Source organism: Equus caballus, chromosome 30 (genome assembly GCF_041296265.1).
Source record: "Equus caballus isolate H_3958 breed thoroughbred chromosome 30, TB-T2T, whole genome shotgun sequence".
In the NCBI taxonomy this organism is placed as follows: domain Eukaryota; kingdom Metazoa; phylum Chordata; class Mammalia; order Perissodactyla; family Equidae; genus Equus; species Equus caballus.
Genome location: NC_091713.1, coordinates 34,289,999 through 34,311,331, shown reverse-complemented (window position 1 = coordinate 34,311,331; position 21,333 = coordinate 34,289,999). Strand labels below are relative to the sequence as shown.

Here is a 21,333-nt window from a genome sequence, read left to right as displayed (position 1 = left end):
AAACAGTGTTAGGTTCTAGAAATGCCCTAAGTCTCTGATGATGTCTCAGTCCACCACGTGTTTAAGTGAAAATGAAGAAACCTACAATTCAGTAAATGCACAACAGCTGAGAAGAAAAGAATACTTCAATGTTCGCAATAAATCAGAGCCCAGTGGATTGCAACCACCCGGAAGACGAAGGGGAGGGGACTATGAGGTTTTCACTTACGGAAGCAAACTATCAGTGCACTCCCGATTATCTGCAACTACAGCGCTGACTTTCATTATTCGGGTCTGGCCATTGCACCACCCGCCCCTCTGCCCCCTCCCCTGGGACGCCGTCCTCATACCAGACGCGGCTTCCTCATTCTTGGAGTGACTGCTGTTTTCCTGGGCTGGGAAAGAGCTCTTGCAAGCGTCCAGCCAGGAAAATGTGTAAGTGGGGAAGGGAACGGAGGGGCCAGAGAGGTACGAGCGACATAAGGAAACCCGACGAGTGGTTCAGACCATCCAGCGACCGCCTTTACGCTTTAAATGCAGACGGATTCTCCACCGTGGAGAGATTCCCGGGTAATGGTGAAAATGCTTTACAACTTGGATTCTGAAATTTATTGCTTTCCAATTTCAGAGGAAAAGCCCCATCACACAGTCACTCGGACATTTCGTTTGCTGACCGGCTTCGTTGCTTATCAACTATGAACTTTCCGTCCAAGCGGCGAGGCCGAGGTGCAGCTGAACCGTGAACCGAGACACGGACCAGGGGGCGACAGAGACCCGAGCCTCCCCCCTGTATCTTCAGGTCTCGGTCCCACGAGGTGCCCTCCGCCCCGCCCGCAGACATCCCCCGGGAGCAACCCCGCTCCCTCCCCAGCCCCGGGCCGGGAGGAAGTACCGCCCTCCGAGCGGGAACCGCGCCGTCCTCGCCGCACATTGGCTGCGGAGCCCGTCAGTCCTGCGGGGGCGGGGCCTCCCGCCCCAGAGCGCAATCTCAGGCCCGCACCACCCAGAGGGTCTCCGGGCTTCCCCACCCCGCGAGCAAGCCACCAGCCTCCACCAGGGGATCCTTCGCTTTCATTTCGCCGACCCTGCTCTCCCTGTTCCCGTACTTCTGCCTCTTTGATTCCTCCCAGAGGCAGAGTTTTTCAAAGCTCCAACATCTCTCATCCCTCACCCCAGCAAGCTCCCATTCCTCCCAAATGGAGGATGCTGCGGGTTTTAGGAGCGCGGTAAGCTGTGCACTGGGTCTCCCGAGGGGAGCCGAGGAGTACTTCCCCTGGAAATGAAATAACCACTTAAGTTTAAGTTAACCGTTTTCAGTGCACTGGCCTTCACCAAGTGTTACAGCCAAGAATACTCGGAGTCCATTCAGCAAGAGTTGCCACAAAGCATTAGAGGGTTAATTGTATCTCTCGTTTAACTATCCACCGTTTTCAGTGTTTGTCCAGTTGTCCCAAAAGTATCATACACCTTTTTGAGTAGAAGTACTATGCCATTCTTCGACCACACCCGCAGCAGCTCAAGCTCCTGTCCATAAAGATTTATCACACACACATCCTGCCCTGCAAGCTGACAAGACGCACGGCTGTCGCCTGCAGGGAGCGTGCACACTTCCCGAAACTGCACATTCCTTGGAGGAGGAATGAGAAACAGTGGTTCTAATTATGACGAGTACGCCATGCTCTACAAACTATGGGCATTTGATCTTCTTTTTCAACTGCATCCTTAAAAGGAGGAGGAAAATCATTTCACTTTTGTAATATGTTTCTGACTTTCAGTTTCGTCACCAGAACTGCTCAAGGATGGAAGCACATCGTACTGTAAGGTAAGTATATTTTTAGTGCTTATCCCAGCAAGGACTACAGCCATGGGAGAACACGATTCATCTGTTTGACACAGATCCCAAGGCCTACCCTATATAGGAAAGAGGCACAGGAATTCCTTAGATCTCACTGCAGCATCCTCTAGGTTGTACTCGCTTCCTGACACTGTCCTGGGGCAACGTGGTCCTCTCACTTGTCTCCTTTTTTTCTTTTGGGCTCCCCTTCGTCTCTCTGACTTTGGCCTCAATTTTCAATTTCTTTTGCATTGCCGCCATCACCCCCAGTTGTTCGCTTTGCCTTTCGTCCCTCTCTCTGACATTTCCTAACCCTGACAGTCTCACTAAAGCTCATTCTCCGACGGGACGCTCCCGCTCCCCGGACTTCTCAGGCTACTTCAGATTCTCCGCTATCTGCCGGGCTCCCACCACCCACTCTCCCAAAGAACTTCACTCTCCACAGTCTGGCTGGGGCCGAATCCTGACAGCAGAACCTAACCAATCCGCGACGGATAAATAACCGACGCCGCCAATGAGCATCGCCGGGAGGCGGGACTTCGCTCAAGTTCCTCCGGTCCTGAAACCAAAGACCTGTTGCCGCCGCCGCCGCCGCCGTCGCCGTGGCCGCAGAGTTTCTTAGCTACCGCGGCGCCGTGGCGGCCTCGGGCCCCAGAGCCCGTGCCGGGCGCCAAAGTCCCGCCGCCCGCTGCCGCTGCTGCCCCCCGACAGGACCGGAACCCCCACCCCGCTGGAGCGCGCGCGCCCCGCCCCACTCCCCGCGCGGGGGGATCCCGAGGCCGGCCCGCGCGGTCCCGACCTCCCCTCCCCGCCCGAGTCCCCGCGCCCGGGACCCCGGCGCCACTCACCAAGAAGTTGGGAGGTTTCCGTTCTCCTGCCCGCGAGGACCCGGGGTGGGCGGGCGGCTCGGCCAGGCGGCGCCGCGGAAAGGCCCGCTGGGCCGGGGGCTGTGGCCGCGAGGCCCGGAGCCGATCGCCACCTCCCGCCGCGCCGCCCCCGCGGACGCTGCAGGCGCGGGCACCCACCCTGCGCTCGGCCCGGCGCGTCCAGACTGCGAGCCTAGCGGCGGCCCATCCTCCCGCGGCCGCCGCCGTCCGCAGTGTAAACATCCCGGCATCCCCGAGGAGAGGGGCGGGGCGGGCGCAGGCCCCTCCCCGCGCGCCCGATCCTCCCCCGTGCGCCCCGCGCCCGGCCCTCCCCGCGCGCTCCATCCTCCTCACGCGCCCGATCCTCCCCGCGCGCGCCAGGCCGTCCCCGCGCGCCCGATCCTCCCCCGTGCGCCCCGCGCGCTCCATCCTCCCCGCGCTCCCGATCCTCTCCTTGCGCCCGGTGCCCGGCCATCCCCGTGCGCCCGGCCCCCCCCGCACGCCCGATCCTCCCCGCGCGCCCGGTGCCTGGCCCTCTCCGCGCGCTGCGTCCTCCCTGCGCGCCGTGCACCCGGCCCCTCGCGCCCCGCGCGGCGCCCTGGGGAGCGGAGCGGGCCTCGCCGCTTCCCCGCTGCAGCCGAAGGCAGCTCTCGACGAGCCCCTCCAGGCCGATGTCTTTCCATCGTCAGCCCTCGCGTGGTGCGTGGCGCTCCGCTCTGCCCCCTTCGCCGTCTTCCCCTCCTGCAGGCCAGCTCCCCTCCGAGCTGGGGGTCGGCAGCTTTTTGAGAACTTTATAGTTAAACGCCCCCACTTGCAAGCGGTAAGCCCAATCGGAGACCTCCCCTTTCTTTTGGAACACGGCGTTTTGATCCCATCCTCTTTTGCTAAGTAGTTTAACTTCTTAGCGGACCTTGTTCGAAACTAGTTCGCTTTAACTTAAAGCGAACCTTGCGTTAAAGTGAGAGGTCCAGCATAGGGGACAGTGGCTTTTAGGACATTTCCGAAAGGTGAACTACCTGGTTTGGTACCAGGAATCTTGGGCGGGGGTGGGATATATATATTATGTATCCAAAATATGTATAAATATATCCATATCCCAGAACCCTAGTACACGGAACTGCAACAGGAATACTTTGAATCCTTCGGCTTCACTGCTTCCAGTAACTGGACACGCATAACTAGGAGGCTGTGAGGGGTCAACCACGCCTTGATTCCAGTCTCAGCCCAGTGAAGGTTAACTCTGTGACCTGGCGTCAAGTTATTTCCACTTCTTTCAGGTATGAATCTCTTTGTCTGTAAAAGGAGAATAGTAATAATGCCCATCTCCAGGACGGTTACAATTAAATGAGATAAAGCAAAGTTCTTAAGCACTAGAGCCTGACACGTATGAAGGACTCATTAAATAGTTATTACTCCTAGGTCTTCGCTAGTTCACTTCCCTACCAAAGGGATTTATTCAGTCCAAGAATAGGTAGATTATAGCTCAAATACTTAAAATGATAAAGCTATGGAATTAAGATTCGGAAAGTTTACTTTTAGAGAAAAACTAATTCAAGATCTCTAAAGGAAATGTTGATTTCAGTAGCCCAAGAAGTAATAATAAATGTGCGAGGCATTGTTCTAAGGCATGAGGAAACAATAGGTCACCAAGATGCAAAGTCTCTGCTTTCATGGAGCTTACGTTGCAGTAGAAAAGGCAAAAATAGTAATAATAAGCCAATAAATACATACTATGTCAGAGGGTGATTCATACAAAAATAAAGCAGGGTAAGGAGTCATGGGAAGGGAGGATGCTATTTGAAATATGTTTTTCTGGGAAGGCCTCTCACATTTGAGCAGAGACCTGAAGGAAATGAGCCACGTGTCTATCCAGGAGCAGAGTGGAGCACTTAACCCAACAACAAATGCAAACACCCTGAGTGGAAGTGGGCTTGGCATGTTTGAGAAATAGCCAGGAGGCCAGGGTAGCTAAGATCCAGTGAGCAAACGGAGAGCGGTAGCAGATGAGATCAGAAGGGGGGTGGGGTACGGGAAGGGGACAAATGTAGAAGCTTGTAATGTTTAGAATTAATTCTGAATGAAATGGAAAGCCACTGGAGGAGTGACCCAGTCAGATTTGGTTGGGAGAGAACAGCTGTGCTGTGGGGAATAGACTGCAGGCTAGGAACAACTAGAAGAATTAAGAGACTATCGTAATGGCCAGGCAAAAATATTGTTGATTTAGTCCTAACAGTGGAGGTGCTAAGAATCATCAGATTCCAGATTTGTTTTTTAAAACAGAACCAACAAGATTTACCAGTGGTTTGGATGTAGGATAAGAAAGGAGGCAAGAGTGAAGCCAATGACGCTGCCGTTTGAACCAGATTATTGTCAGGTCACCCCAAATAAAAGTCAGTCAGTCAAATGAGAACAGTGTCACCTGAGTCATACACAGGCACGCCTTGCAGGAAAAATAACCAGAGGTTCCCAGGGTAAGGACATTTCAAACCAACACAGGAGGCATGGTTAAGAGTTTTGGGTTTTTTTCACTATCTTTCGCACTGCCTTTTAGAAAATGTAGATAGATAGATACATAGATAATCGATAAACAGCCTAGTTTAAGTAAACTTCAGATTCATCTACAGACAAGAGATTTCACTGGAATAAGGAAAACTTACATACCTTATGAACACTAATAGGCAATGGGTCAAAACAAACTTGTGAAGCCCTAGTGGGCGCAAAGACTTTCTCTAGGAAGTATCCTATCAGTGGCTAGGTGGTACCCAAAGTGTTCAAATCGTCTGTCTGTGTCCCGTTTCTTCACCTTGAAGGCCTACCAAGCAACAGCGAAATAGTAGTATAGTGTTCGCCAGGTTGTGAAGACAGTCAGAACTGAATCCACTGCACTTTGTCTTTGTGACTTTCCATCACCAAGGTGGTAGATATGGAGGGTGGACCCCAGCTGCTGGCCCCTTGTTAGTGCCATTGAGTGGATTCCAGCTCCTAGTGACCCTGTGCACAGCAGAGCGGAACCCTACGCAGTCTTTCTGCACCGTCCTCTCCCCTTACGGCGCTCTATCAGACAATGCTGTGCTGCCATTTACAGGAGTTTCATGGCCAATTTTTTTCAGAAATGGGTGGCCGGTTCCTTCTTCCTTGTCTGTCTTGGTCTGGAAGATCCTCTGAAACCTGCCCACCATGGGTGACCCTGCTGGTATTTGAAATACTGATGGCATAGCTTTCAGCATCAGATGCAGAAAGCTATGCCCCATGGGCCCCTCGCCTGGAGCAAATGGCTAATGGACAAGCAGAAAGTTCTGGCCAAAGGGCTCTTCTGGTCCCGGGGATCGTCGGAACAGAGTCCGTGTTAACTACTTTTCTATTCATCCCTACCCCAAGCTTGCTCCAAAAGTGCTTGTTTGGCTTCCCAAAACGGGTGAATTACAGCTCTTTATGTGAGCTACTCAGTATTTATACCTAATTACCGTGCAATACATACCATTAACTATCAGATTAACTTTGCTGCCAATGGTATTTGATTATTACACTGAAAACCTTGGTTTACACCAAGTCTTGATGTTTTTTTATTCATATAGCTTTCTGGCCCCACACAATTAAAAATAAAAATCAGAGGTAGTATTGATGATCAAAGCCATTTTTTATCCATAGGCTAACCCAGACCAGATGTGACATACCAGCTTCAGCATAAGTGCAGCTTCTCTGTAAAGTTTGAGAAAACCTTGCTAGGAGAATGTTTTCCTGATGATGAAGGATGATGAAGTAATATTAAAAATAATTCTCCTTTGAAAAAGATCCTAGCCACTGGGATAGACCAGAAAGGGCTCTTGACTCAAACACAGTGCTGGCAACAGGTGTGCTGAAAAAGCTACTGGTGATATTGGCAGCCGCTGACTTTGGCAGCTAAATGGTGATGAGGCTTAGTCAAGCTGTTGAAATGTCTGGACTCAACTGGGCCAGGAGAAGGAAGTCAAAGTGCAGACTGCAGACAACCCAGGGGAGATCACTTTTCTCTGGCCCTGGCTGTGGTCTCTGTACAGTGTCAGAAAAATAAATCTTCATCTTGCTTTGAAGACACACATGAAAAATATTAGAAAGCCACTTTTTCACTTTAATGGCCCCCTGCATTTAATTGTTAATGGATGGTACAGATGAACTTCCCATTAAAACAATAAAGTCAGTCTTAATTTAATCACAGAAAGAAAACTCCACTATGTCCCAATTATCTCGTTAGGGTATTTTGAGAATACAGTTCACTGTTAAAAATAGTGGCAAACTGACTGTGGCTTTTTTCCGGCTATTTCTGTAGTAGTTATAGGGCTGAGGGAACATCTCACTACACTGTATATGTTTTTTAATGTAAGGAAATGTAATACTTTGTATTGATTTCTAAGAAGGAAAGAGTACAACCAGCAATTCATGTTTATAACATGATCTCCTTTGGTCAACAGAATCCAACTGAATTTATGGTTTTTGTCTCTTAGTATAAAAGCCAGAGGGCCAATATGCAATGGGCAATAAGTCAAAGCAATGAAGGAAGTATATTAAAAAATTATTTCCCTTTTCACACTTGTACATCCCATCCTTGATGTGGAGCCAAACCATAAGGCGCTTCCACAGGATACGCTCTCCCGAACAATGGTGGCATTTTCACTGAGTTCTCACAAGCACCTCTCAATTATCCATGCCAACAAACAGCTAGTGATAATCAAGTCCCAAAGAGCATTCAAAAAAGTGCTGGTTTCTCTGGAATATTTTGTGTGCACCCATCTACCCTGGAAAAGGGATGTTACAAATATCCTGGGATTTCACAAAGCTAAATGGGAAGATCTTAAAGGGTCCTGCTTAGTTTCTGTCGCCCTCTACCACTTCTGACCCAAACAGTCCTCTTCTGTGCTCCTCACTTCAGTCTTGGAATGCACCAAATCCACTGAGGTCTGAGCAGTAGAAGCAACTATTTCCTACACGGGAAAGAAAATGGAATTTTCCCTACCCAGCCACTCGCTCATGTTCTAAATTAAGCAAAATTAATACTTCATCAGTATTTCTGTTTATTTTTAGTATTTCCACATAGTTAAATCAAGAGACCACTCATAGGCTACTGATCCGACAGTACATCCCTAAGATAGTCAATACAAGAGGTGAAAAGTTGCATTCAGTACACTTTGCATCTTTCTAACCCTCTTTGCTCATACGTAAGCTTTTATTGCTTAAAACATACATCTCTTCGATCTTCTTTTTCAGCTGTTCTATTTAATGGCGGAAGTGCATTTTAAAATACCTCGATAATTATTTCTTCAGCAGGTCCACTGAACTGTTAATGTTCAATCTGTTTAGACTTAGAAACACCGGATGTGAGTAAAACCAGATTTGGAGTCATGCCACATCCAACTCAAAAGAACACTGAGCGCAGGCTCTTATTGTCTTTATGACAATAAGCCTGGTTAATCATTGACAGCCCCAACGTCCTCCATAATTCTGCCATTGAATTCACCGTTGGTGAGTTCCATGCAAAAGTTAGCATTATGTAGAATAAGGAGCACCTGCAACAACATTTCCCAGAATAAAACTGTGTCATTTTCGAAGCTTGAGAATTGGGGGGCCAAAATCAGAGACGTGCTTAAAAACTTGATGAAGTGCCCATCCTTAAAAGTCAGGGCAAGAATGTTTGAATTCATAAACCATTCAACTACGGGAGAAGGCAAGCCGGTATTTATCTATAGGCTTATGGGATAATCTGTTCTTGCAAAGAGTGGGAGAAGACAAACAGTAGAAGGTCACCTGTGGAAACTGCAAACAGTCCTAATTGGCCCATCCCTGTTATTTATCCCTCTATAAGGAATAGGTTTATTTAATCTGAAGAACTTTTAAATTACTTATATAAATATGTAATTTTTTATTATCATTTTAAAATATAAATTATTTTTTAAATTATTTATATGTAAATAACTTAAAAATTATTTAAAAGTATATAAGTATACACACAGGTAATGTATAGTTTGGGCAACAAAGGAGGGAACTATTTAAAATTCTGTTTTGTTTTTATTTGTCCTTTACTTGCTCAGATTGAAAGATGGAAATAATTACCTTTTCCTGAAGACGAGTAAATAAAATATTACTTTTTCATGTTCTTTTTTTGAGGAAAGTTAGCCCAGAACTAACATCTGCTGCCAATCCTCCTCTTTTTGCTGAGGAAGATTGGCCTTGAGCTAACATCTGTGCCCATCTTCCTCTATTTTATATGTGGGACGCCGGTCACAGCGTGGCTTCACCAGCAGTGCATAGGTCAGTGCCCAGAATCCAAACCTGTGAACCCCAAGCCGCCAAAGTGGCACACGAGAATTTAACCACTACTCCATCCAGCCAGCCCCTCATGTTCTAAATTAAGCAAAATTCATACTTCATCAGTTGTACATCCTGTAACTTCTATCTAAGTAGTTAGGTATGTTTTACCATTTTACAGCTGGTGGTTTGTAGAAATATCACAATGTAAATTAGAGACGACTGGAAAAAAAAACACAAAACTTAATCATGTCATGTCGATGATTAATTTGTTTTCATTTCCTGTATAAAACTTTTGAAATGCATTTCTGTAGTTACTGCATAACCAAACCTTTATTACTGATGCCCGGCTCGTGATATCATAGGCAATTATACTGTTTTGACATCTAAATACATACAGAGATTGTATTGTCAGAACAATCATATCATCTGAATCTTTGCGGTTGATTGTTTAGCCCCTGAAGGTTAGAATCTACTTTTATCACTTTCAGAATCTAATATTTTAATTCCTTTTATGGATATTCTGTGTATTTCCCTGCTTCTTGATTCTTTCGAGTGATGTGTGAACTATACAAAAAGCAAAACCAATACCCCCATCTGTTTCTTAACGTGTCTTGAGATAATCAGCTGCTGTATTAAGAGATTTTCACACCTGTGATGAGGCAGCAGCTCACGAACCAATTCTGGGCCCAGTACGGCTTCAGGATGGGGTTTCATCAGTATTTTGCCCCTGGGGTTCTACCTGGGATGATCCAGTGTGATGTGATGCAAAGGAAAAGATGGTGAGGCTCAGGTGGGGAGTGGAGTTGCCAACGGTAACAAGCCGCGTGGAAGTTTTCCAGGTATCACATCCAAAGACAGCAAAGAGAGAGTGATGCTCATGTACTAACAGGCTTGCTGTTCTTCACCAGTAAAGACAGTGATAAAGGGTCCTAAAGCGAACCATGAAAACCTTACAAAACATACAGCCTAGATTAACTGTAAGAAAGGGTTCCTAACCTTGCAGAGTCGGCTTTCAAATAGCCTTCTCGAATGAAATTGTGAAGTGGAATTGAGCTCATCTCTCTGGCCTGGTTTAAATGTAACGCGTCCAAACGCAGGAAGATGGTCTAAAATCACAAGCTTGCCTGTTAGCTTACATAAATCACACTAAATCTGCATAAGAGCTAGTCAGCAGTCCAGCTCCAGAAACACGGAAGGCGGTGACGTCCGTCCTTGAATCGCACTCTCGCCCTCGGCACACAGTTTTGTTCTCATTTACCGTCACGGATTAACCATAAATTTGTAGTTGTAGTTTAAAGGTTAATAAGTGTTACAGCATGTCGCCCTGTTTGTTTTTCAGTCCGAATCTTGTAATTAATACGTAGGCTTGCATTCCTTTGGTTCCTAAATGTTTCTTGACCTTTGATATGTCTGTCAAAGTATACACGCTTTTAGAAACGAGTGACGCATGAAGCCTACTTAATGCGCACCTTGTGGGGGTGGGTAGACAGTCTGAAGAGAACAAAGGATAAGATGCTGTAAGAGGAACTAACAACAGGAGACCCACTTTAGCTTGGGTAGTCCAGGAATGCTTCTCGGAGGAAGTGACGCTTACAGTGAGATCTGAAGGATATAAAGGAGCCAGCAAGGTGAAGCACCTGCACTGAGGTCCGAAGGCAGCTACGGGTGTTGCCCTCCCTTCTGCATGGAAGAAAAGTCTGCAGAGCTCAGAGGCCTGTGATTACAAAGATTACAAAGTCCCTCGGTGGCTTCCTGTTTATTACCTTGGAAGCGTCAAGTTACTATTGATGTAATAAACAAAGTTTCCATCCATAAAAAGGAAGATTGGAATAATTTCCCACCAAGGAAGCCTCAGAATTATGCAATGCTTTGGGAAGGATATGTAATTACTCTTTTCTCCCCTTTTTCTTGCTTTCCTTCCTCCCCCTCCTCCTCCACAAATCTCTCCTTCCCTTCTTCCTTGGATCTTTCCTCTCTTCCTTCCTTCCTTTCTTTCTTTCCTTCCTTCCTTCCCCAGACTTATTTGTTGAATGTCTCCCATGCATTAAGACTCCACTGTAGGGGCTGGCCCTGGGGCTGAGTGGGTTAAGTTCGCAAGTTCTGCTGCAGGCAGCCCAGTGTTTCATTGGTTCGAATCCTGGGTGCGGACATGGCACTGCTCATCAAACCACGCTGAGGCAGCGTCCCACATGCCACAACTAGAAGGACCCACAACGAAGAATATACAACTATGTACCGGGGGGCTTTGGGGAGAAAAAGGAAAAAAATAAAATCTTAAAAAAAAAAAAAAAGACTCCACTGGATTCTGTAAATCCAGCATATCATTGTTTCTAAGACATTTTCTTTCTTTTTTTTGTCGTTGTTGCTGTTGTTTTCTGAGGAAGATTAGCCCTGAGCTAACATCCGCTGCCAATCCTCCTCTTTTTGCTGAGGAAGGTTGGCCTTGAGCTAACATCTCTGCCTATCTTCCTCTATTTTATATGTGGGATGCCTGCCACAGCATGGCTTGATAAATGGTGCTAGGTCCATGCCCGGGATCCGACCCCAGGCTGCCGAAGCGGAGCACATGAGCTCTACGGCTGTGCCGCCGGGCCAGCCCTGACATTTCTTTTTTTTAACATTTAACATCTGTGAAGTTGGAATGCATCTCCTATTTAATGGCACCTTAGAATCAATGAACTATGATATAAGGATGCATAACAATGAATCTCTGTTTTAAAAGAAACAAAATATTTTGATGGAAATCTGAGTATAAAATGCAAATTATGGCAATTGTATACAAGGATTAGTGAAGGAGGCACTGAATCAAATCTTTCTACGTATTTCTTTGGAAGTTCTGTTAGAATTATTTACTTTACAACTCAATGCTTGCTATTTTTATTGTTTTAATAATTTGGAGAATCTGAAAATAATGGAAAAAGAATTCCCATCACCACAAAGTGGCTTTGTAGCTTTATTGCAGGAAGGAGTATATAGAAAGAAAGAAGAAAAATAAAGATATAGTTGCCAAGCTGACTCTTCCAGGTGATAGCAAGTTGGAGGTACTGAGCCTGGTTATAACCTCCATATTTTCAATAGAGGAATTGAGAAAGAGTAATAAATGCCTGGTAAAAGGTGGGAGTAATAAATGCTTCTGACTCAAGCTGGCTCAATGAATGTAAGCCCCAGGACTTTTGTTCAAACTCTTAAGACTAGAATATAATCCCAGGGCTCCTAAGTGCCTTCTCAGCCATAGGATAGGGGGAGCCTGCCTGAAAATGAAGTCAATACACAGGAAACAGAGCTGAGAAGTGAAGGAAGAAGGATTCCTGACCCTCGATGCAGCCATGCCTGAAGTTAGACTCCAGTGGATTTCTTAGTTACACAAGTCAGTACGTTGGTTTTCAATTTTAGTTTGCCAGTTTACATGAAGTTTCTATCCCCATAATCTAAGGAGCCCTAACCAGTGTTGCATCCCATCATGTAGCCACCCCAGGAAGACTGACACCTGGGCCATGAAATTCTCCTTCCTTGAGAAATAGGGAGGTGAAAAAACGGTGGCAGGTTGTAGACTACACTGCTTGTTCCTTCTGTGTGCTTGGCACCTCTTGTAAGCCTCTGCTTTCAGAGCCTGAGTGTTGTGTGCTGATTGGAACAGGTAGATTCAGAAGAAATGGAGCAGCTGTTCCTTCTGCAGGAGCACTTAGACTTTCCTGTGAACTTGGAATCAGCTCTAAGGCTTAAGCCTTTGGTAATATGACCTGGGGAGGCCAAGACCATGGTGACTTAAGCCCTCCCCAAATCCAAAAGCCATAGAGAAACCTACAGCCCTCCAGCAATACCTCACACCCGGCCTGGGCAGCGGACCCACGCAGAAAGATATCCTGGATTTTTATAGCGTGTTCAGATTCTTCCTTAGGGATTATGTTTACTGTCCACCCCTGCTACTGCATACCATGGCCGCTGAATCAGGGATTCTCTGTCTTACTTTTTGTAAGCCAATTCGTGGCCATCTGGAACATTCTCCAAGTCTTAGCCTCCTCATAGCTAGAGTATGCTTAAATATACTTAACGCAAATAGTTGTTGTGAGTATTGAATGAGGTAAAGCCCAATTAATATTATTATACTGAAAGAGAAGATATACTTATTGGGTTTCCCCAATTTTAAAATCATGGCGATTATTACTTTTTTACTTTATAAAATACTTATGAACTGATTTATGTAATATTTCCTTTTTTAACAGTTCTATGTTGAGGTATGATTATATACAGTAAAATGTATAAATATTAATTGTACAGATGGATGATTTTTTCTTTTTTGGGGAGGAAGATTGTCCCTGAGCTAATATCTATGCCAGTCTTCCTCTGTTTTGTATGTGGGACGTCATCACAGCATGGCTGATGAGTCGTGTGTAGGTTCATACCTGGGATCCAAGCCTGCGAGCCCCAGGCCGCTGAAGCAGAGAGCGCCTGAACTTAACCACTACGCCACCAGGCTGGCCCCTAGATTGCTGATTTTTGGCAAATGTATACACCTGTGTAACCAAAATACAGCTTTCATCACCCCAGAAAGTTCCTTCCTGCCTCTTTACAGTCCATCCCTCTCACTCCAATTGATTTCTATTCACCCAAGATTAGTGTCACCCCTTCCAGACTTTCTCATTAAATGGACCGTACACTGTATACACTTTTGTGTCTCCCACCAGCACTGTATGAGAATTCCAGTTCCACACCCAAATCACCATTTGGTATTTTCAGTCTTTTTTATTTTTGGCCACTCTAATGGGTGTGTAGTGATATTCTATTGTGTTTTTAATTTTGCATTTTTATTCTTCAAGTCATCATGTTTCATCATTAAACTCATTCCATCCAGTTATTATATCAAAGTTATTAAAACAATGAGTTCTCATCTTAGTTTTTCAAATTCTAAATTCACAGCTGAATATTTCATTTTAAACAATGTATGTGACGTAAACCATTTCAGGAAAGACCCCTTACGATGCCGTAAACAAAGTCATGGTTTCTAGACCAAAAGTTTTACTTTGAATAAGAGAGAGATTTAGCTACATTGGAGCAAGTTTGCCTTATGCATCCAAGAAAAAGAAAAAAAAGCACTGCTTTATATATTTGTCATTGTCTTGCCTTGGAAAAGTGTCCCATAAAAACACGCACGTGTGCACACACGCGCATCCTCAGAAGCCCAGTCAGATAGATTTGACATGCATGCGTTTGGTGTGACTACAGGTCCAGGGCGACGTGTAGCTCAGTGTTTCTCAACCCTGGCTGTACCAGGCCCCACCTGCAGATATTCTGATTCAGTTGGTTTGAGCTGAGTCTTTGATAACTGGTATTTTTAAAAGGCTCTCCAATGGGGCTGGCCCCGTGGCCGAGTGGTTAAGTTTGCGCGCTCCGCTGTAGGCGGCCCAGTGTTTCGTTGGTTCGAATCCTGGGCGCGGACATGGCACTGCTCATCAGACCACGCTGAGGCAGCGTCCCACATGCCACAACTAGAAGAACCCACAACGAAGAATACACAACTATGTACCGGGGGGCTTTGGGGAGAAAAAGGAAAAAATAAAATCTTTAAAAAAAAATAAATAAATAAAATAAAATAAAATAAAAGGCTCTCCAAGTGATCTTAATGTTCAGCCTAGGTTAAGAACCACTAGTAATTGATATTTATTGAGTTCTTGCTATTGCTCAAGCTCTGTATTAAATGCTCTGGGGGTGTAACGGGTTGAGGAGTATAAAGTTCAGTACTCTGGGGGACATAAAGAGGACTAAGATACATAAAGAGTCCATAATAATGTGATCTTGAGCCGCCATAAACGCTACCACGGTCATGCTAAGTGCTTGTGGAACCGCTATGAGTTTAGTAGCACCATCTCTTAGGTGTTGGCAGGATGCATGGGAACCTTCGTGTGCACACACACAAACAGCACGTCGATAAGACCCCTATAAGAGATGACAGTCAATTGTGTCGTTATTGGTTTCATTGTGCTACATGAGCAGTACCCTATACCAGCGATTCTCAAAATGTTCTCTGCATTGCATGCCTGTAACCAAAACCATTGCCTTGAGTCATAATTACCAAACCTATTAATGATGCATCGGCAACACTCATTGTCAGGTGCAGGGCCCCGATTGACTAGGTTGTTAGTTAGGTACAGTTCCTGCATCCCTACCTGTTATATCCATTGCTTCCTTCCAACTACGGAAAACAGTATCAGAAAGTCAATGAGTGAGTGGTGTGACAAAAATAACTTTGAATACATTCTTACTTTTAGGAAAATGATTGGTACCTTCAGTATTCTGACTATTGTTGGTTAACACCTTATTTCCTCCAACTGTGTTCACCACAGTAAACTCATATGGGAATATTTAGGGATATTGTGAATATTCGAGGGAATTGCAGCAATCCTCGACGTTTGTCAGACATCTTATGAACTTCTAGCTCGAGGTAGTTCACTGTTTGCACAGGACATCGAGCTCCGTTCCTTTTGATGACCTCATATCTTTGTGAAGCTGAGTTTTGGGAGACTTCTGAGATTAAAAAGCGAGTATCAAGGGCCAGCCTGGTGGTGTAGCAGTTACGCTTGCACACTCCAATTCGGCAGCCAGGGTTCTCTGGTTCGGATCCCAGGCATGGACCTATGCACTGCTTATCAAGCCATGCTGTGGCAGGCGTCCCAAAATAGAGGAAGATGGGCACGGATATTAGCACAGGGCTAATCTTCCTCAAAAAAAAAATTTAAAAAGCAAGTATCAGGACCAGCATGGTGGCATAGTAGTTAAGTTTGTGGACTCCACTTTGGTGGCCTGGAGTTCCTAGGTTCGGGTTCTTGGCGCAAACCTAGCACTGCTTGTCAAGCCACACTGTGGTGGCATCCCACATAAAATAGAGGAAGACTGGCACAGATGTTAGCTCAGCAACAATCTTCCTCAAGCAAAAAGAGGAAGATTGGCAACAAATGTTAGCTCAGGGCCAATCTTCCTCACACACACACACACACACAAAAGCAAGTATCATGAGAAAACCAATGGAGAACCAAAAGTGATGTGTGGATGTCCAGTCTGACTCTGAGATTTGAGAAGCTGTGCAGCGTCCAACAAACATGCACATCTTATTGGTAAGTAATTGTGATTCTTTAAGAATAAAATAAAAATATTATTTGTTTTCTCAAATTATACGTATTATATTTTTCAAATGGCTACTAAGTTGTTAGGACATAAATTCTAAGTTGTTTAGATTTAACTGCTCAGTCAGCTGACCAGCCAGTGTTTGTTTGCTGGTTGGTTGTCTAAGGGGTTCTGTAAAAAAATTACGGACGTGCTTAAGGGCACCATGAACGGACGGGTGTGATTGCAGCATGCCAGTGAATTGCAGCATCAGAGCTCAGAATTTGTGCTCTTGACAATCTGGATTTTAATATAACTGAATTTGCCTTGTCTCCATCTAAACTCATCTATTTATTCCACCAATATTTATTGAAAACTCACTATAAAGTAAATAGTACCCAGGGGCATACACTAATGACTGATACAAGACTTCTCTTGTAAGTTTCCTTTCTATCTTCCTACACAAATGTACTTCCTACAGAATGAACTATTTGGTTATAAGTTCTTCCTTCTGTGTAACACATGTAAAAATACTGTATCCCTGAAGAAAGAATTAGAACTAATAATTCTACCACATTACCATTTTCTACTTCCCCAAATTATGCAGATGTATCAATAATTCAAGAAAACTTCCTGTGCAATGTACTAGACAATTTGAAGCTGTCAGAGCCAAAGCTTTCGACAGAGGAGCAAGATGACATTTGTGACTCAGGAACTGGAAGGCAAACTCAGCATTCACCAACATGATCATTATCCTTCAAGGGTGAAAGATTAGTCACTTCACCTTTAAGAGAAAGCCCACTGGATGTGCTGGGAAATAAAGGAGAATTTTAACTTCAGAAACAGTCTTATCCCACAGGATAAGCACTCTTCGGAAAGTTCTACTAGTTATTTTTTCTTCTTCTTTTTTTTAAACTGAATAATACTACTGGTGTTTTAAACAGTAAGACTCCAAATACCAGGGTAACGTGATGAAAATTTAATACCGGAAAATTTAAAAGTAGTTATCTAAAAAATCGTTTTATATTTTACCTCATAGCCAGAAATACTATGCCACTGTTGATGCATGCCAAGGGGACACTGAAACAATTCAGGCCCTCAAACATTTGAAAGCTCCTTTCTGGAAGTTCTGCACAATTCCCAAATTTATTGTGATTTCTTTCAATGACATAGATTTGGATTTAGAGCAAAACATTGAAAAAAAGACAAAGTTTTTAAAACATTCTCTCCTATTTTCTTCCACTATTCCTTAACTAGAGTTTGAATTATTGAATCATCAAGAAAATGGCCTAAAGGGAAGATAGGAGAGGAAAAAGGAAGAGGCGGAGGAAGAAGAAGAAATATGTAAATATTAACCTCAAGAGAACCAGAATAAGTAGAATTTACCATAGTTAATCAAGTTAAAAATTGAAGCTGGCATTGCAAAATTTGCTCTTATGCCAAAGGATTTCCACCAGGAAAAATAGCCATCTTTCTCTAGCTTAGAAGAAAGAAAATACTTCATTTATGTAAGTCTTCTTTATTGAAGAGACTTGTTGCAAAGACTTACCACATTGAATGAAAGACTGCCACCCACTGAGGCCACCATTGCCTGAGTGGGGAAAACAAGCAACCTTCATCATGGGTCTCCTTTCCTCCTCTTACGTGTCCTAGAGCTCCAATGTTTATTTCAGCATTCCAAGTTTCTTCATCCATTCTCCCACTCATTCCTCAAGTGGAAAAGTGGTTCCCCCATCACTAACCATGTGCTGGTAGATGATCTATTTTGTAAATCTGAAAATCAGTTAAAGCTGTTTGTTTGCATAGGAAATTATAACTGCTGACTACTTCAAACGTTTATAAACATTTTATCTATTCAACTTTCTAAGGTCATCTGGTGCTCTTTTTAATTTGAGGGGCATAAATAGTGGGTAGGTGTTTTGTGGGCATGGGCATTGAGAAAGTTATTTACAAAGCTATTACTTAAATTCTGAAATACTGAGCTGGCTTGGCATCTGTTATTGGCTGAATTGTGACCCCCCCCCCCCAAAGTTCATATGTTGAAGCTCCAGTACCTCAAAATGTGACAGTACTTGGAAATGGTGATACCAAACCTTTAATCTCAGGTCTATGCCGGATGTACAGTAAGGCAATCACTGAGACTCCAATGCTTGGAGATAAAGAAATGTTTATTTGAATTGGCCAAAACAAGAAGCCAGGAGAGGATGTTCTCTCAGATCCAAGTTAACAAAGGAAGAAAGAGAGGATCTTTATAGGGCTAAGGGACTTGGGAGGTGGGGTTTTGTGGAAACAAAGGGTAAGTCCGTGTTTCTTTCACTTCAGATAAGACCTTGAGCAACTAGACTTCTTTGGCGCCAGCCACAGTTGAGGTTGGGTTATCTGGTGGTCATAACTTCCTTAAAGCCATCCTTTTTCTTCTGCAAACAAGCTCATAAATCCTTGTGACCACTAAGTCATCTCTCTAATTAAACAAGAAAACAGCAAATTAGCAAACTATAATTATGCATGGGCTGCGAAGCAAGCATTTGGGCTCTACAAATACATGTAACAGGGATTGAAGTTATTTATCTAGGATTTCTCTAGGTACTGACTTCTCTTCATCTGCGGCTGTGTTGGGAACAAGGTTGAAGTGTAACTATGTTCTTATGGAATCTTTAGAGTAACCCTCAGGTCCCTGGCTTCAATAGGGTCTTTACAGAGGTAATTAAGTTAAAATGAGGCCCTTATCCGATCTGACTGATGTCCTTCTAAGAAGAGGAGATTAGGACATGTGGAGAGACACCAGGAAGGCATGCACACAGAGAAAATATCACGTAAAGAGGCAACAAAAGGACAGCCATCTGTAAGCCAACGAAAGAGGCTTTAGAGGAAACTAACTCGGTGCCATCTTGACCTTGAACTTCCGGCCTCCAGAACTGTGAGAAAATAAATTTCTGTTGTTTAACCCACCCAGTCTGTGGCATTTTGTTACGGCGGCCCTAAAAAACTGTTATGGCATCTTAGAATTAACTGGTCTATATTTGAAATCTTACAATGTTATTGAGCCATATTTTAGTCTGCTATGGAAGCCTTAAAACAATAGAGGAGATTTAGGTTTCTTTTGTAAGGAGAGCATGGTTTTTTAAGAATTATTATAAAAATCTTCAGTGTTCTCCATTGATAAGAATGTTGAATAGAACTTTGGAAGAGAAATAAAAATGGTTCTAAGTTTGTTTTTGTTATTAAACTTGATGAAAGAAAACAGTGCTCTGAAAATTCCAGGGAAACGTGATTTTCTTAGTTCATTTAACACGGATAGTGTTTTTTGAGGTATGCCCAATTTGCAGTGAAGGTTAGTTATTAAATTTGAGCTTAGCTGGCCTTTTACCTCTGTCTAGTTAAATTTTATAGAGAGCTCTGATAGCTCTTTTCATTTCATAGCTTTCTCTGAATTTATATTTGCACAACATGTGCTGGTTCACATAAATCTGATCGGTTTCGGTGGTGTTCTCCCATGCAAATGAGCTACTTAGAAACAAAAGCATTTTTAGAGCTCTGTGGAATCCTTATATCTGTCTCAATAAAAACAATTAAAATAGCAAAGTCTGGATTTTGTGATTGACAAAAATGTAAGTGAAGTCCTTAAAAATGTTAAGGTTACAGGAAGATGATGCTTAAGCATTCAGGGTTCCACGAGAAGAAAACCAATGCTTTTTCATATCTCTAACCAAATAGTTGGCTCTTAATGTGAGTTTAGTAAAATCTGGACTCAAATATTGTAATTCCCTAGGATTTTACCTTACTAGTTTTCTGCTGAGAATTCACCAGAGAGTCTACAGGACCATTATGCTTAATAACTACTTTCTCTGTTCATGTAAATTCTGTGATTGACAGGTGGCTTAAGACCTAGGCTGTATCTCTGAGTCCTCCATTAGGAAGGACAGTAAATGAGTAGAGAGAGTTAACTCGGTAAGGTTTTCCTTGGACTAGTTTCCAGAATTACAGTCGGTCAAAATGGTTAAGGGTGCTCATACTAATTTGCTCCTGTTAAACAGGTTATACTGCTTTTCTTTCTTAACTAAACGAGGTTTCTTTCTCCAAAACCTATATCTCAGCCATTTATCATGGTGACAGCATTATCAGAACTGGGAGAACTGATCAGACGCTCTGCCCTGAGGCAAGTGGTAAAACAGCTCATTAATTTGTTCCCCAAGTCGGTCAGCTGACGCTCACTGTCCTCACTGAGGGGTAGACTGCAACCAGGTGAAAGAAATGTTTTAGAAAGTCATGAAAAGAGCAATTTGAGGCAATATGGTATACCGGGATAGCGTTAGTACACATTTCTTATCAAAATGACATTCCACATAACAGATTAGAGATAGAGTTGCAAATTTCAATGGAAACAGCTGAGATTAACTGCCATTATTATTCAAAGGATGAATCTGACAGCCAACAGTTAGATTTCTAGAGTCATAAATTGAGTTTTGGTTATGTGTAGAGTGTATAACATCGTTGTAGCATAATTTTCAGATCCTGCTCTCCCGCTTACATACATGTCTTAAATATTCTATGCATATCTGAGTTGCCAGAAAAAAAATCCCCGTCTTTAGGATTTGACTGGCATGTCTTATTACATAATTATATCTAGAAATGCAGTTCTGAACCATAATGTTGGCTAGCCAAATTCAGCGTCGTTATTCTTCTTGTAATGTGTAAAATTCCTTTTAGAGCAACATATTTGCTGTTCCCTTTATGTTAAGAATTTGCAGAGTCATCTGTCAATATTTCCATGACAAACCCTGGGCTTCTGAGTCATCTATACCCATATCTGGGACTCACATCAGGCAAACAAAGAATAGGAACCTGAAAATAAATGCAATGTCAAGATTTGACAAAGCAAAGAGGGGGCACACATATGTGCATTCTTTGCTGGATATTTGTCATCATAAAAATAAAAAATTTGTCAGGGCCAGCCCCACGGTGTAGTGGTTAAGTTTGGTGCACTCTACTTCAGCAGCCTGGGTTCATGGGTCCAGATCCCAGGTGCGGAGCTATGCAACTTGTCAGCCATGCTGTGGTGGTGACCCACATATAAAGTGGAGGAAGATTGGCGCAGATGTTAGCTCAGGGGTAATCTTCCTCAGCAAAAATAAATAAATAAATAAATAAAAATAAAAGAAAAATTTGGCAAGGTATTTTGTTTGAAAGACTATTGAAGTTCCTTTGCTATTTTCATTATCCATGATTTCTACTTCTGTTTTGGTCAGTTTGGGTTGCTGTAACAAAGTACCATAG

The 21,333-nt window shown here is 43.8% G+C and overlaps 1 protein-coding gene and 1 long non-coding RNA gene across 8 annotated transcripts in view; one reads left to right on the top strand and one right to left on the bottom strand.

Moving 5' to 3' along the window:
* Positions 1-2,963, bottom strand: part of NEK7 (NIMA related kinase 7) — a 160,936-nt gene extending 157,973 nt beyond the window's left edge. Inside the window, exon 1 of one of the 7 annotated variants that reach the window (XM_023632458.2) lies at positions 2,662-2,963. Coding sequence is in view for 1 of the 7 variants with exons in the window: in XM_070255982.1 (XP_070112083.1) it covers positions 2,662-2,922 (261 nt within the window). In the remaining 6 variants the exon portion in view is untranslated. Of the gene's footprint in view, positions 1-329; positions 860-2,661 lie in introns of those variants that run through there. The other 6 variants (XM_070255982.1, XM_023632459.2, XM_070255985.1 and 3 more) reach the window with 6 other exon arrangements.
* Positions 2,964-13,204: 10,241 nt separating this feature from the next.
* Positions 13,205-19,003, top strand: LOC138921587 (uncharacterized). The gene is made up of 2 exons (XR_011434279.1): positions 13,205-16,070; positions 17,317-19,003. It is a non-coding gene; the product is annotated as an uncharacterized lncRNA (long non-coding RNA).
* The last annotated feature ends 2,330 nt before the right edge of the window (positions 19,004-21,333 follow it).